Here is a 14,232-nt window from a genome sequence, read left to right as displayed (position 1 = left end):
ATGCCCTAACCAGACATTTATAAGACGTCTGGATTTTGGCCTTAGTTCTAATAGGACTTTTCTGGACATATACAATAAAAGACAACTGTTGTGGTTGTGTGCAAAACATGTAATATAATAAGAGATGGACGATATTGTACATTTAGTAGCCATTGCTGGTGGACTAGTAAGAGATCATTTGTCAGAAATAGTATCTTCTGATTGCTCAGACTGGGTGATTGCTGTAAAATGGCCTTGGTGGCATGCTGATCACTCTCTCACAAAAAGTCTAAGCTCCGACTGTATTCTAGCGATCTTGTGTGTCACTTTGGTTAAAAGCCAATTAAATCAATGTAAATGCAAATGAATCCAGCATGCAGGTAACGCCTCCCTCCTGCGTGCTGCACACTACCGAAACGCTATTAACAGGTTTGAGATATCTTTAGAGTTTCATGTTTTTTACGGGTCAAGGCTGCGTTCCCTGAGCACCAGTCAACACACGTGCCCAGAAATTCTAACCTCCATAGCTGTCAAATGTCAAATATAGCCTGCATGGCTGTCAAATGTAGTCCATGTTCAAATACATCGCATGTCCACGAGCACTCTTTTGCCTTTGTTTAGATAGCAGCACTGCTGCAGCACCTTGGCCGCATCCCAAACCACACATTACTGTACTAGGCACATCTGGAACTGATGAAAAAGTGAAGATAGTGTTGAGGTGGAAATTGAATTTTCATGATGTCCACTTTTGGAATGAAGCAGAACAAAACGGATTAGCAGATCATCTTTTTGGAAATTAAAAGCAAGAAATGCTGTCAATGAAACCCGAACCCTGCACACACAAACACACACACACACACACATACACACACAAACACACACATACATATACACACACAATCTTGGACTTCAAGAATGCATGCACATCTGTTAGGGTGTCAAAGGTCAATGTCAAGTCCAGGTCATTGTCAAGTGTAATGTAGGGCGTTTGGCATTGGACATGAATGCGACTCCTTTGTTTAGATATCTCGGCCGTGTTCCAATCGATCTATCATGCTAACTATTACGTCATAACATGCCCGCGTATTATTGCTTGCTGGTTATGTAGCACGCGGTTCGGGGGATGAGCTCGCGCACTCTTCAGTATAATGGTGTGTGGTTTGGGACATGGCCATGTAGGAGCACGCCTACCTCAACTGTTCTCCAGTAATGAGCACTTCAGCCATGCGCTCCATTTCAGCAGTGTTGTTCTGGATGGTGTTCCCGATCGAGTCCATCTATGAGCGTGACAGAGGCGCAATGTTACACATCACAGGTGAAAATGCACAATCTAGGACATATTATAGCCGGTAGCATAATGACATAACATGGGCGTTATGTTATTATTATTATTAATAATAATATTAATAATAATAATAATAATATTAATAATATTAATAATAGTAGGACATGCTGTCTTCTGTAAATACACGGTATGGGAATTTAAAACCCAGATGCCACACATTTCTCTGTCCCTAATGGATCAGGATAATCAGATGATTTTCTATGAAGTAATAAGGACAGGTGTCACAGTGAAACCACATGACTGTCTGCTTTACCTGATTTAATAAAGAAGAAAAAGGGGGAAAAAATGATTACCTTGTTGATTTGAAAGTGTTTCCAACAAATCCCCAGTAATGTTTCTTCTCTTAAAGTCACCACTGAGTTGCTCGGTCCATGTCTAGAGTCTGACTCATTCAGCCATTGTGTTGAATAGCTGTTTAAATCCAGCTGACAGGCGCAAACTTGTGCCTTTTGTATCTCATCAAGCAAAGCGCTCGTAGATTCCACTCGCACAAAGCAACGTCTGTGTGTGTGTGTGTGTGTGTGTGTGTGTGAGAGAGAGAGAGAGAGAGAGAGAGAGAGAGAGGGAAGAAAACAGAAAATGCACACGGATTGCTTCTGTTCCGAAGTTGACCCAAGGTTGTGAAATAAAATGAATGATGATGCGTCACGATCCAGAGTGTGTCAGGATCCGGCGCTCGGAGCGGAGGAGCGCTGAAGGTTTACTATCCCGCACTGAACGCACGCTTTGAGCAGCGGCCAGGGCGGATCACTAACAGGGGGAAGTGCACTCACAAGGCGGGGTTTAGCACCATACATCCACCAGAACACACGATTCATTGCTATTATTTTACTATTATTTGACAAAATGTGCAAAAATGTATTGTGTGGGGGAAAAAATGGTTGAATATATGCCTGCTTTCTGCACTATAAGTCATAGGCGAGTATTTGGGATTCAGCACTCACTGGGAGATCAAACCTGCTGCTACAGCGACATCTACTGGCTCAGCATCGTATTGCGCGTGTATGATATAGAGAAGCGTTACGCCACATGAAAGTGTTGCCAGATCTGCAGTTATCACGTTTTTTACCATATAAACTGTACTCAGGTTGCAATAAATGCATTTTTGTACAAATATTAAGTTCTGTTTTAGTTTACATAATTTAACAAGTAGAGCCAATACTTTTATTTTAAATGCTAATTATAAGTAAGGCAAATGCATTAATCACGGTGTATTATATATCAGTTAATTGGTTTAATCATTCTTTATTCTATACACTGTCTTTTTTGTTCATTATGCACTGCTGATGAAATCTGGATAGAAAATAAGCAGATCTGACTATAGTTCCAATTATCATTCTATTATTTTAGTAATACAAGTATAAAATATCCAACAGACAGCAATTTATAAAAAAAATATGTTGAATCTATTATAAGATTATAAAAAAACTACCTTTTTTATTCGATTTTTTGTGGTGGAAGGACTGTTTTAGGTAAGTTTTTCCATTAATGGGTTGAAATTCTATGGATTTTCTTTGCTTATTAGTAGTGCTTGCAAAGCACTACTCTTATTTCCAATTAACACACTCGTAATGTGTAAGAAGGAACAAATTTGGGGGGGTATGAATGGAAAGACCTGGCAACCCTGGTCAAATGCTTCTTCCGCCAGAATATTGCGGGAAAATTGAGTAAAATTGAGGCTGCAGGAGCTTGGCGTTAGCTCTGGTGTTTACAGTCGTATTAGCGCGATTCAGCAGCAAATTAGTAAATAAATTACTGAGAAGACATTAGAGGACGAAGAAAAGGCGTGATGCGGACAATCGAGGAGGTCCAGGCCACACTGCACATTGCGAAGCTGAAAGAAGAAGATCTGCACTGTGTAACACACTGCCTGTCCTTCAGCCACAATGTCTCCTCCGGAGATTACTGCCTCATGGAGCTGGACGATACACTATGTAAACATATCGAAGCAGGAAAAAGGTGCGTCTTCTGGTTTGTTGCGTGACAACGAAAATTAAAATAATGTTTCGGGTTTGGCGACAATTATAGTTATCTAACTGCGATACTGTACATAAATAAAGCAGCGCTAGCAAAAGCAATGATTAACAAGAATGACCATATTATGTGGAATTTGACAATAAAGAACGCGAAAAAAACATTTTATACTATATTTTATACGTTTTCACTTTTAAAACATGAATTGGTTTCATTTGTTGTTATTGCAGTCACTAATGCAATCGATATGGCCGCCAGGGCAGACCACGTGACCAGAACACGGAAACATTATTATAGGTTTAATCTATAGAGAGTCTCTCTCTCTCACACACACACACACACACACACACACACACACACACACATATATATATATATATATATATATATATATATATATATATATATATATATATATATATATATAGATAGATAGATAGATATAATTATATAGATATTTTATTTATTTATTTTTTTAAATAAAAAAATTTTGTACTGTTAATATTCATCATGTTATACGTTGAGTGTAGGGGAAAAAAAATCTGTATTTTGAAAAAGTCAGCAGTGAGGTAATCATTTGTTCTTATGATAAATGAAAAAACTGTGGCAACCTATTTGGTTAAATATATACAATTCAAACGACGAGTAAAAAAATAATAATATTGAGAATTTATAGTGAAGTTTAAACCTTAAATGGCAAACTGACAGTATGTACTTACTGTTTTGCTGTGCCTCTTTATCATCAGTCTCACAATCAGAGGTGACAAAGACGAGCATGCAATCCTGTGCACTGAAGACAAGACTTATGACTTGAAAATAGCAGACACGTCCAATTTGTTGCTGTTTATCCCCGAATGTAAGACTCCAGATCAGCTCTCGGGCAGCGCATCAGATCCTAAACTAATCCATGCCCAGGTAAGTCTGTCTAGCTCTGAAGACCCAGTTCATTCATACAAGGGAACAGTTTACTCTCTCTTTCAGTGTAAATACAAATTCATAACATTGCAAGATATGCATCCAAATTGGTTTATTGAGCAAAAAAGGTCTTATAGTATGAACAATGAGTGGGGACATATTATGATCTTTGTTATTTCTCTGAATTCTGTAATTGTGCATTGACATGTTGTGGAAAGTTATAGAGGTGACTGAAGACAATTGAGTGTGTGGTTATGTGTATCTATACATATCTATATATAGACCTGCCACTATATTAATTGTGTGTAATTAAAAAAACGAAAACCGCTGCTGAGCAAAAAGAATATAAAGACTTGTCTCAGTTTTGCCAGAAAACATCCCGATGATCCCCAAGACTTTTGGGAAAATATTCTGTGGACTGACGAGACAAAAGTTTAACTTTTTTGGAGGTGTGTGTCCCATTACGTCTGGTGTAAAAGTAACACCGCATTTCAGAAAAAGAACATCATACCAACAGTAAAATGTGGTGGTAGTGTGAAGGTCTGGGGCTGTTATGCTGCTTCAGGACCTGGAAGACTTGCTGTGATAAATGGAACCATGAATTCTGCTGTTTACCAAAAAATCCCAAAGAAGAATGTCCGGCCATCTGTTCGTGACCTCAAGCTGAAGCGAACTTGGGTTCTGCAGCAGGACAATAATCCAAAACACACCACTGAATGGCTGAAGAAAAACAAAAAAGACTTTGGAGTGGCCTAGTCAAAGTCCTGACCTGAATCCTATTGAGATGCTGTGGCATGACCTTAAAAGGGCGATTAATGCTCGAAAACCATCCACTGTGGCTGAATTACAGCAATTCTGCATAGATGAGTGGAGCAAAATCCCTCCACAGCACTGTAACAGACTCATTGCAAGTTATCACAAACACTTGATTGTTGCTGCTAAGGGTGGCCCAACCAGTTATTAGTTTTAGGGGGGGCAAACACTTTTTCACACAGGGCCATGTAGTTTTAGATTTAGTTTTTCCTCAATAATAAAAACCTTCATTTAAAAACTGCAGGTTGTGTTCACACACACACACACACACACACACACACACACACACACAAACACAAACACACACAAAAGGAAAGGAAAACAAAAATGTCTACACAGACTGGAAACTTGATATAAGCTTGAATTTAGAGCTATGAGGTGGCACAGTGCTAATGTAGTACTGCCACCCTCAGATTGTATTCTCTCTTTAAATGTTGGTCTGAATTAAAAAAAAAAAGGTTTAAGGAATAAGTTAATCTAAATAATAATAATAATACCAGGTTTCTGTTGTCAGATATGGGGTTATGCTAACAGCTATTGGGAGCTGAGGTGCCAACGACCAAAGTTAAAGAAACTTAAGAAGCTGCTTATGGAGAACCCATATAACGGACCACCGATTGGTGCACAGGAAGAGTCTCCAGAACTCATCAAAGTACAGGACCAACATACTGCTTCACACACACACACACACACACACACACACACAGCACTGAATTTATTCCATGTGTCTATTGAGATGGTGTGATGTAGACACAGGCTTGAATATTGTATTTATTTTTCAGTATACTATGGAGGATCTTCTAGAAAGAATCCAGGGAAGCCAGGAGGAAATAGTGGCCCACCTTCAAGGAATTCATGCATGTCAAATTGATGGTAAGTACTGCTGTAACAGTGTTTTCAAAGATTCTTAACACTCTAGTGTTTTACAAAACCACTGTAAGTTGTGTTAAAGATTAGCTTATTAGGCAGGTTGTACTGGAGTATTTATTCAAGAGTCAATATGCTGAAGAATAATTTTTAACCTCTGGCTATCAGATTCCTTAACAAAATGTAATACTGTCTCACTGCAGACCAACTGCCAAATGACTCTCTCATACATTTCATACATATTGTTGCATGCATACCTGTTAACACACTGGGACTGTACAATTCTTCAAAACACTTCACAATGCCATTGCACTCAGTACTATTGCATCTTACTTGCACACTCCGTGTATTTTGCACATCTACTGTAAGATATATATTCTTCTTGTACACCATCTTCAATTTGTTTCCTTCTTTTTTTTTTTTTAGAAAAAGTAAAATTTATTACATACATTAATTGACATTTTACATCAAAATGCAAATCTGAATATAGTTTCCGCCATTTTCATTTTTTATTCTGCAACATCTTCTGTCCAGCACCTGTCCAGAGCACGCCAGAGTTTAGCAGTGGTGCGTCAGTAATAATGGTCCGTGGGAAGCACACTGCGTCATGTGTAGTTGAATGGAGAAACAAAGCAAAGTTTCTTTGTAAATCTTAAGTTACTCAAGGAATAGTTTCAGCCCTACATTCTCATATGTGTCATATGTTACATATATACAGTATATATATATAGGTAGATAGATAGATATATATATATATATATATATATATATATATATATAGAGAGAGAGAGAGAGAGAGAGAGAGAGATACACTTTCTGCACACACTTGAAAATAATGATAACTTTATGCCTCTATATCTTACTATTTTTTCCCTTATTTCTTCTTTTCTTTACTGTTTAATGTTCAAGAATTTTATTGTACAAACTGTCACTTACATCTGTACATTAACATAATCAGACGAATGTTATCAGAAATTTCAAGTTTATTTGTTATGGCAAATACATTTGAAACTTGAAACTTATCATGATAACATTTGCCTGATTGTATTTATGAATGTATTTATTTTTTTTAAGTGGAACTGTAAGGAAGTGTCTGATTTAATGTATTTCTTTTACTTACAGTTAATGCAGATGTTCTTTTTATTACAAATCATGAAAAATATAGACTTTTGTACAAGTGTTTTCAATGTTTTTAGCCCTAATGTTACAGAAAATTCAGCACTCTGAGCACTTTCCATTGTGTTTCTGCCTGTTTTACTCTGTTCTCCAGGATACTGGCGGCTTTTGGATTTTGATTACGAGCTGAAGCTCCTTGGTCATGTGACTCAGCTGGTGGATTCAGAATCATGGTCTTTTAGTAAAGTGCCTCTAAATGTTTGTCTGGAGGAGCTAGCACCTTTAGAGCCTAAGTGAGTACAACTAATGTTCACAGGGTCCAACATAAATGTGTCGCTTGTGTAATTTGTTAATAATTTAAAGGTATGTAAACTGACCATACTACTGCATTTTCAGAGCAATGATAGAGCACTGTCTCAACAGTTATGGAAGGCAGTATAACACTGAAGGTCAGTATATATGATAGTTTATGACTTTTCAACATTGTCTATCATTTAAGCATTTTAAACATTAAAGTGATGATCTTGTGAAAATGCCTCTTGAACACTCACTCTGTTTTTGTTTTTTTGCTCAGTTGGAGAGGTGATGTATGCTCTAGATGAGGATAAAGTGTGCAGGGCCATGGCTCAGATGTTGCTGCAGAACGCGGTTAAGTTCAACCTGTCTGAGTTTCAAGAAGTGTGGCAGCAAAGTGTTCCTGAGGGCATGAGCACAAGACTGGACCAGCTCAGCGTAAGGGGATCCACAGGCACACATTTGGCAGCATCTTGTGTAACATCCACTATAAGAGTTATAGTGTGGCATGTGTATATGTTGTTGTGTGTGTGTGTGTGTGTGTGTGTGTGTGCTGCTCAGGGCTTAGCTCTGGTGGACTGTAGCTCGAGGCCAGAGACCATCGCACTGTTGCGAGTAGAGGACCTGCCTGAGGACACAATCGAGCGATTTAACGCACTCTTTGCTATGAGGGAGAAGTGGACACAGCAGGACATAGAACCCTACATACGGTAAAAAGCATTCTGTTTGTATATCTGATATCATATACATTATATATGAGCAAGGCCCTAAACCCTCTCTACCCCAAAGGTGCTGGGGTACACACACACACACACACACACACATGTATAGCGTAAAAACATGGGGATCATGAATACGGATGATCCGCTGTGGCGACTCCTAACGGGAGTATATACATTACAGACCAAAAGTTTGGACACACCTTCTCATTCAAAGAGTTTTCTTTATTTTCATGACTATGAAAATTGTAGATTCACACTGAAGGCATCAAAACTATGAATTAACACGTGGAATTATATACATAACAAAAAAGTGTGAAACAACTGAAAAATGTCATATTCTAGGTTCTTCAAAGTAGCCACCTTTTGCTTTGATTACTGCTTTGCACACTCTTCTCTTCTCATTCTCTTGATGAGCTTCAAGAGGTAGTCACCTGAAATGGTCTTCCAACAGTCTTGAAGGAGTTCCCCAAAAGATGCTTGGCACTTGTTGGCCCTTTTGCCTTCACTCTGCGGTCCAGCTCACCCCTAAACCATCTCGATTGGGTTCAGGTCCGGTGACTGTGGAGGCCAGGTCATCTGGCACAGCACCACATCACTCTCCTTCTTGGTCAAATAGCCCTTGATGCCTTCAGTGTGAATCTACAATTTTCATAGTCATGAAAATAAAGAAAACTCTTTGAATGAGAAGGTGTGTCCAAACTTTTGGTCTGTACTGTATGTATATATGTATATATATTAGGGATGAACCGAAATGAAAATTCTTGAAACCGAAACCGAAAACCGAAAAAGAGGAAAGCAAGGCCGAAAACCGAAACACCAAAAGAAATTATGCCAATTATTATTACCATTGCATTTATGGCTATGACTGTGTACTAACCTTACTAAAATCTAGGCATTTCAATTGCATAAATTAATATTAAATTTTCAAAGAATAAATCAATTACAAATTATGAAAATATTTATTTATAGCACATTGCAACAATGCACAGGATAAAATAAATTAAAATTCTAACTTAAATGTTTAACTTAAATGCACTTGTGTACATTAAATAATAATGTACAGGCCCTCTGGCCTTCTGAAAGGTTGTGAAATTAAATATGTTCTTTCATAAAAACAAAGTGCATTCAGAACAAGTGCAACTGCTCAAAGATACAATACAACACTATCACTGGGAAACTTCCTGCCTTTTCAAAAACGTCCGCCACATGTTGCTTCAGACATGCACGTGCAGGGCGCGGTTTCTGTTTGCGTCATCACAACACACTGTTTCGGCCGTGTTTTTTCGGTGATCAAAGTCTTTCAGCCGAAAACCGAAAATGCACTTTTGGGCCATTTTCGGCCGAAAATTTTCGGTGGCCGAATATTCGGTGCATCCCTAATATATATATATGTGTGTGTGTGTGTGTGTGTGTGTGTGTGTGTGTGTGTGTGTTGCAATTTATCTTAGCATCTTGGAGAAACTCTTGTATTCATGACTGATATTTAATTAGTAGTTGATCTGTACTATCAAAGTAGGTTATAGCTGCCGTTATAGCTAGCTAAATATTATTTGTAAATTTTCTGCTAAACTTACATAATTTTTACATCCACTGATAATGTTGCCTTCTTCTTCGTCCTTCTTGTAAAATCTTCTTTAGTGTGATTGTCACCCAAATTGGAAGTTTAAATGTTGAACACAAGCAGTGAAATATAAACAGCGGATAAACTCAGATCAGATACCAGTAAAAGCAAATGTGGTACTGTTAAATAGAGAATAAGAGCTTTGTATGCATTTCTGCACATATTTCTGCATATTCAGCATTTTGATTATGATCTAAACCTGTAGGTTCACAAATAACTCTCAGGATAACGTTGTAATGTTGCCTAAGCATTATGTGTTTTGACCAATTTTTGTCCTAATAGTGATATTTATTGTTTATTGGGTAATATACAGTAATTTCCAATAAAGTTCAATTCATTTCCTTGAAGAAGATTGACCTTGTGTAATTCTTGAATGTTTACTCCAACAGGGATCTGTGTGGAGAGAAGCAGACAACTGGCGCATTGCTGACTAAACATGCACGCTCCTCCATGCAGAACGGGACAAAGGTGTATAACTCAAGAAGACCAATTGCAACATGACATGGTTTCACTTCTTATTGTGCAAGATTTAGAGTATAGTAAAAATGTATATTGTAAAATGTATGTTCTCACTGTGTTTCTGCTTTTACATGTAATGTATCATCAATTTGTTTACAATTAATAAAATGTATGATGAAACAATATCAGTGTTTTATTGTGTATTGTATAGGTTTGTTTTGCTCACAAGTGTGTGTGTGTGTGTATGTTTTTTCATATCATCAAACTAATTTAAATATTAGTAAAAGATAACACAAGTGAACACATCACACCTTCCAAAAAGTTATTTAGGTTACCTTCGTAACCCCGGTTCTCTGATAACAGGAGTGAGGTATCTCACTATGGGAATTGCTTCAGGCATGACCAATCCTGGAAGCACCAATCACACCACGTCTGTCGCTTAACAGACCAATCACGACAGTGATGCTGGGAGTCCCGCCTCCCTATATACGCCGCTGCTGATGGTCCCTGCCTTATTCTCAACATATCAGTTCAGTATGCTGTCTGAAGCATGCGTGTCAACCAACTCAGTGATGTGTGATAAAAATTAAAACGAGCTTTCCACCCTTCACCGAAGAGAGCGGAGACGTGTGAGAAACTAAACCATCCCTGTTACAATGTTTTCATCATCTCCTTTTTTTTTTTTTTTTAAATACACACTCAGGACGGAATGAGCCAACGAAGGCTCTGTAACATCTAGCCTATAATACCGGACAAAAGTGTGTGGCGAAGCCCAGCATGCTGCTGCACAAATGTCCTAAATTTAAACGCCCTTAAACAGTGCCCACGAGGTGGCCAGGGCTCGAATACTATGAGCCCTTCTGAAGGGTTAAGACCCATGCTATTATAATCCAATATAATAGCTTCCACTAGCCAGTGGGACAGGTGCTGCTGGGAAAACAGGTCTTCATTTGCAAGAATCTGTAACATCTCTGCTTGAATTAAAATAATAACACACGCCTGTGCATTTTCCAAGCACCTTTTACTTCCATTATTTTTTTCGAACATAACTTATTCTCCTCTGATCTAGCACCCTCTAACGCCAGACACTGGTAACAACCAGAGCAATCCTAATACATGACAGGATCAGCCTATGAAAACAAATAGCTGATTACTCCATCTCAATTCCTTCGTCCTGTCCACATAATGACGTAACACACGGACAGGGCACAAACAGTAAAGCCGCTCCTCCTCGGTTTATGGAAAAAGGAGGCAGATGAAAAAAAAAGCAAATCCATTTTCCAATCGGCTCAAAGGGACGCTAAATACCAGAGACAGATCCCAAGGCGACATCAGCGGCTTTGAAAACGTGTTCAGGCGCCACGCCCTCTTCATAAACCTGCACACAAGCAAGTGATGACCAATTGTATTTCTATCAATCCCTACGTGACAGTCAGAAACAAAGGCGAGGTAAAATTTAATGGTTGAAAACGCCCTGCTCTTATCCAGAAGTTCTTGCAAAAAGCATAACACCTCTGCCACAGAACAGTGAAAGGGGACAATCTGCCTTTGCGTGCACCATATCTCAAATATACTTCAAATATATTTCCTCTCATATACAGAGCACGTCGAAGCTGCTCTCGCATTCTGCAAAGTCTCAATCACCCTCGGAAGCAAACATGTGACACTTAAATTCAACCACTCACGGGCCAGACCCTGTTTCTAACAAAATAGAAAGACACTCACTAAAAAGAACAACAAACAAACCCACACATCCAGATTCAAATACAACCATTAAGAAAGACAAATACCAAGACCAATATAAAGACGAATATCCCAAGACAAATATAAAGACGAATATACCACGACAAAAAATAACAAGACATAAGGGCCCAGTGGCGGCATCTGGTGGCCAAAGCAAAACAAACAACCCAAAATATCCAGACTCTGACAGTCCAAGACTATAAATACCCTTTCCTCGATGATTTTGCTTTTATTTACTGTAACATAGTGCAATATTGTTGCCAAAAGATATTTAATTAAATGTATTAAGTATAATATAGTGTAGTGTAGTATATTGTATAAGTTTGTTTGCTTGCACAAGTATTAACAAAAGTAAGGAAAGACAGTTGACTGCATGCAGTATTAACTGATTTATTATTATTCATATAAGTGTTAACAAGCAAGAGTTAATACAGCGCTGTGGCTTTAAAGTTCAGCACAAGGTATCTCAATTACACATTAATTAAAAAACATGCACTAATAGCATTCAATCATTCATGCACAAACTCATATTTGATTACACTGAAGCTTGTATTACTGTTACATTTGCATGCGGCTCTTTATGTTTTTGTCTAAATCCTTTAGATTACACCAAGGTAAACAATATTCTCATGGTCACATAAAATAGGCTGTGGCTGTTAACAGCAGTGAGAGGGTGAGAAGGCTGAGATGAAGGTGTACAGAGTTTGCCTGGTTCTGAGAATTTGGTCTTCTGCAGTCTGGCATATTGCTGTCTGGTCCAAAATTATTTTTATTAGGTTCAAAATGCACTGGAAGGCAGTGACCCTGGATCTCATTACAAGCTAGTAGAAGATACTTATTCTCTGAGATGACTCCTGTTACAATACAGTTGTTGTCCACGTACACAGTAGTGAAGGTGAATTCCTGTTTGCTGACACACAGGTCACGTTGGTTACTGAATGTTTTACCTCCTGAAGGAGAGCAGATTTCGTCCACTGATTGTTTCTGGTTGTACGGGATAAAGGACTGAACTGGGCGATCACATGTATTTATTTTTCGAATAAAATTTTGCCACTGGTTTTGGTCAAGGGATTGTGGAGCATCTGAATTCACATGCTTATACAGGAATTTGTTGTATGCATCAGTCCTGTCCGAATGCATGCAGGGGAAATCTGAAGAGACGGCAGCCAATTCATTAGCAAGAAGTGCCCCAAAGAGAAGAACCGAAAGAATGTAGAAATGCATTGTGGGTCTTTCTTCTGGAAAATAGAATAAATAACTGAATTAAATTTCCTTTCCTGAATTTCCTTTATTCTTCCATTTAACTGTTTTATTTTGTATATACATTTATTTTGAAGATTTTACCACAGTACATTACTTTCATCTCTAATGTCTGGTTTTTAAATAGCATTTTACAAATAGAATTTGTAAAAAAAAATAAAAAAAAATAAAGTAAGATGTACATTACCAGAGTAGAATGAGATGTAGATGAAGCAGCTCCTTTATAATAGCTTTGCTGACTGGCCGCTAATGTCCTCTGAGATTTGTTTGACCACTTTGCTCCTTTTACTTTCTATTTCAAAATACTGTGGACTACTTCTGGTATTTTTAAAGGGTGGGTTCCTCTTACAGTGTTTGCTTTTAACGAATAAACTGTAGCTTTTACTGAATAACTAAAGTGTAAACTCTATGTGAAAAGGGTTTGTCCCAAAAACACCGCATTTCTGCGACGTGCAGGGATGGGTGGAATCAGCTGCTTAACAGCCTCTTCCCATCATATAAATCCCTTTCAGCATCATGGTGCACTTGTTGAGATAGCCAGTCGATAGAGAGCTTTTTGGCTGCTCTTCTACACATTTCAACGAGGCATGGGGGAAGGGCACATAGCACTTCCAGGCCTGGAAAGAAGATCGGGAGGGAGGATAGCATTCTCCTCGTCTTCCTCCAAATCTTCCTCCAAAGGACGAGCAACCTCATCATCTTCCTCCTCTTCCTTGTCCCCTATCAAGGGTTTAAATCAAAGAGCAGAGTAAGGTCAGGAGACACTCCATCCATATACCTTCCCCAACTACACCATGCCGGAGAAGCATCCTTGTCCCCCTCCGTGGGCAGCAGAAAGAGACATAGGTCTCCTTTATTTGCGGCCGCGGATCGCATTCGGTCCTCTAGAACCCTTAACAGGAAACAAGAGCAATGTGGGCAGCACTCGGGGTCAGCGAGCACAGCCTGTGCTTGTCTAACTCCCAAACAAGCTATGCACAGGGGGTTGAGAGTCTTTGAATGAAATCATAGACCCGCATGCACATGGTCGTGAGGGATCTTTCCCCACCAGCGTGCAACTGGATGTGCTCGCAGTTGCCATAACGGAGATGTGAACACACCGGGAGATAAACAAGATTACCACA

At 38.7% G+C, this 14,232-nt stretch overlaps 2 protein-coding genes and 1 long non-coding RNA gene across 4 annotated transcripts in view; 1 reads left to right on the top strand and 2 right to left on the bottom strand.

Moving 5' to 3' along the window:
* The window catches only part of deptor (DEP domain containing MTOR-interacting protein), a 29,285-nt gene extending 27,223 nt beyond the window's left edge, over window positions 1-2,062 (bottom strand). Inside the window, exons 1-2 of the mRNA XM_046846348.1 lie at window positions 1,618-2,062; window positions 1,171-1,256 (exon numbers count right to left, since the gene is read on the bottom strand). Of these exons, the coding sequence (XP_046702304.1) occupies window positions 1,171-1,256 (86 nt within the window). The 5' untranslated portion in view covers window positions 1,618-2,062. The remainder of the gene's footprint in view (window positions 1-1,170; window positions 1,257-1,617) is intronic.
* An 884-nt stretch (window positions 2,063-2,946) lies between these two features.
* Window positions 2,947-10,288, top strand: dscc1 (DNA replication and sister chromatid cohesion 1). 2 transcript variants are annotated; one of them, XM_046847480.1, is made up of 10 exons: window positions 2,947-3,283; window positions 3,529-3,595; window positions 4,045-4,213; window positions 5,541-5,678; window positions 5,809-5,899; window positions 7,164-7,302; window positions 7,406-7,458; window positions 7,584-7,741; window positions 7,865-8,013; window positions 10,036-10,288. In XM_046847480.1, the coding sequence occupies exons 1-10, from the start codon at window positions 3,211-3,213 to the stop codon at window positions 10,145-10,147; spliced, it is 1,149 nt and encodes a 382-aa protein (XP_046703436.1). In that variant the 5' UTR covers window positions 2,947-3,210; the 3' UTR covers window positions 10,148-10,288. The 2 variants fall into 2 exon arrangements, with proteins under 2 accessions (XP_046703436.1, XP_046703435.1); XM_046847479.1 differs by lacking the exon at window positions 3,529-3,595 and having other exon boundaries at window positions 2,951-3,283.
* Window positions 10,289-12,222: 1,934 nt separating this feature from the next.
* On the bottom strand, window positions 12,223-13,633 carry LOC124384932. Its single transcript, XR_006925652.1, has 2 exons — window positions 13,296-13,633; window positions 12,223-13,086 (listed from the first exon to the last, which is right to left on the bottom strand). It is a non-coding gene; the product is annotated as an uncharacterized LOC124384932 (long non-coding RNA).
* Between the last annotated feature and the right edge of the window lie 599 nt (window positions 13,634-14,232).

The sequence above is a fragment of the Silurus meridionalis genome, chromosome 4, assembly GCF_014805685.1.
Source record: "Silurus meridionalis isolate SWU-2019-XX chromosome 4, ASM1480568v1, whole genome shotgun sequence".
Taxonomy (NCBI): Eukaryota; Metazoa; Chordata; class Actinopteri; order Siluriformes; family Siluridae; genus Silurus; species Silurus meridionalis.
The sequence above is the reverse complement of the archived record's forward strand: the minus strand, read 5'-3'. Positions and strand labels throughout refer to the sequence as shown.

Excerpts from the sequence above, each read along its gene's own strand:
- dscc1 (XM_046847479.1), top strand. The coding sequence starts at position 3,114 with ATGCGGACAATCGAGGAGGTCCAGGCCACACTGCACATTGCGAAGCTG. Across the intron at positions 3,284-4,044 it reads CATATCGAAGCAGGAAAAAG|TCTCACAATCAGAGGTGACA; the intron begins GTGCGTCTTCTG and ends CTTTATCATCAG. Across the intron at positions 4,214-5,540 it reads CTAAACTAATCCATGCCCAG|ATATGGGGTTATGCTAACAG; the intron begins GTAAGTCTGTCT and ends TTCTGTTGTCAG.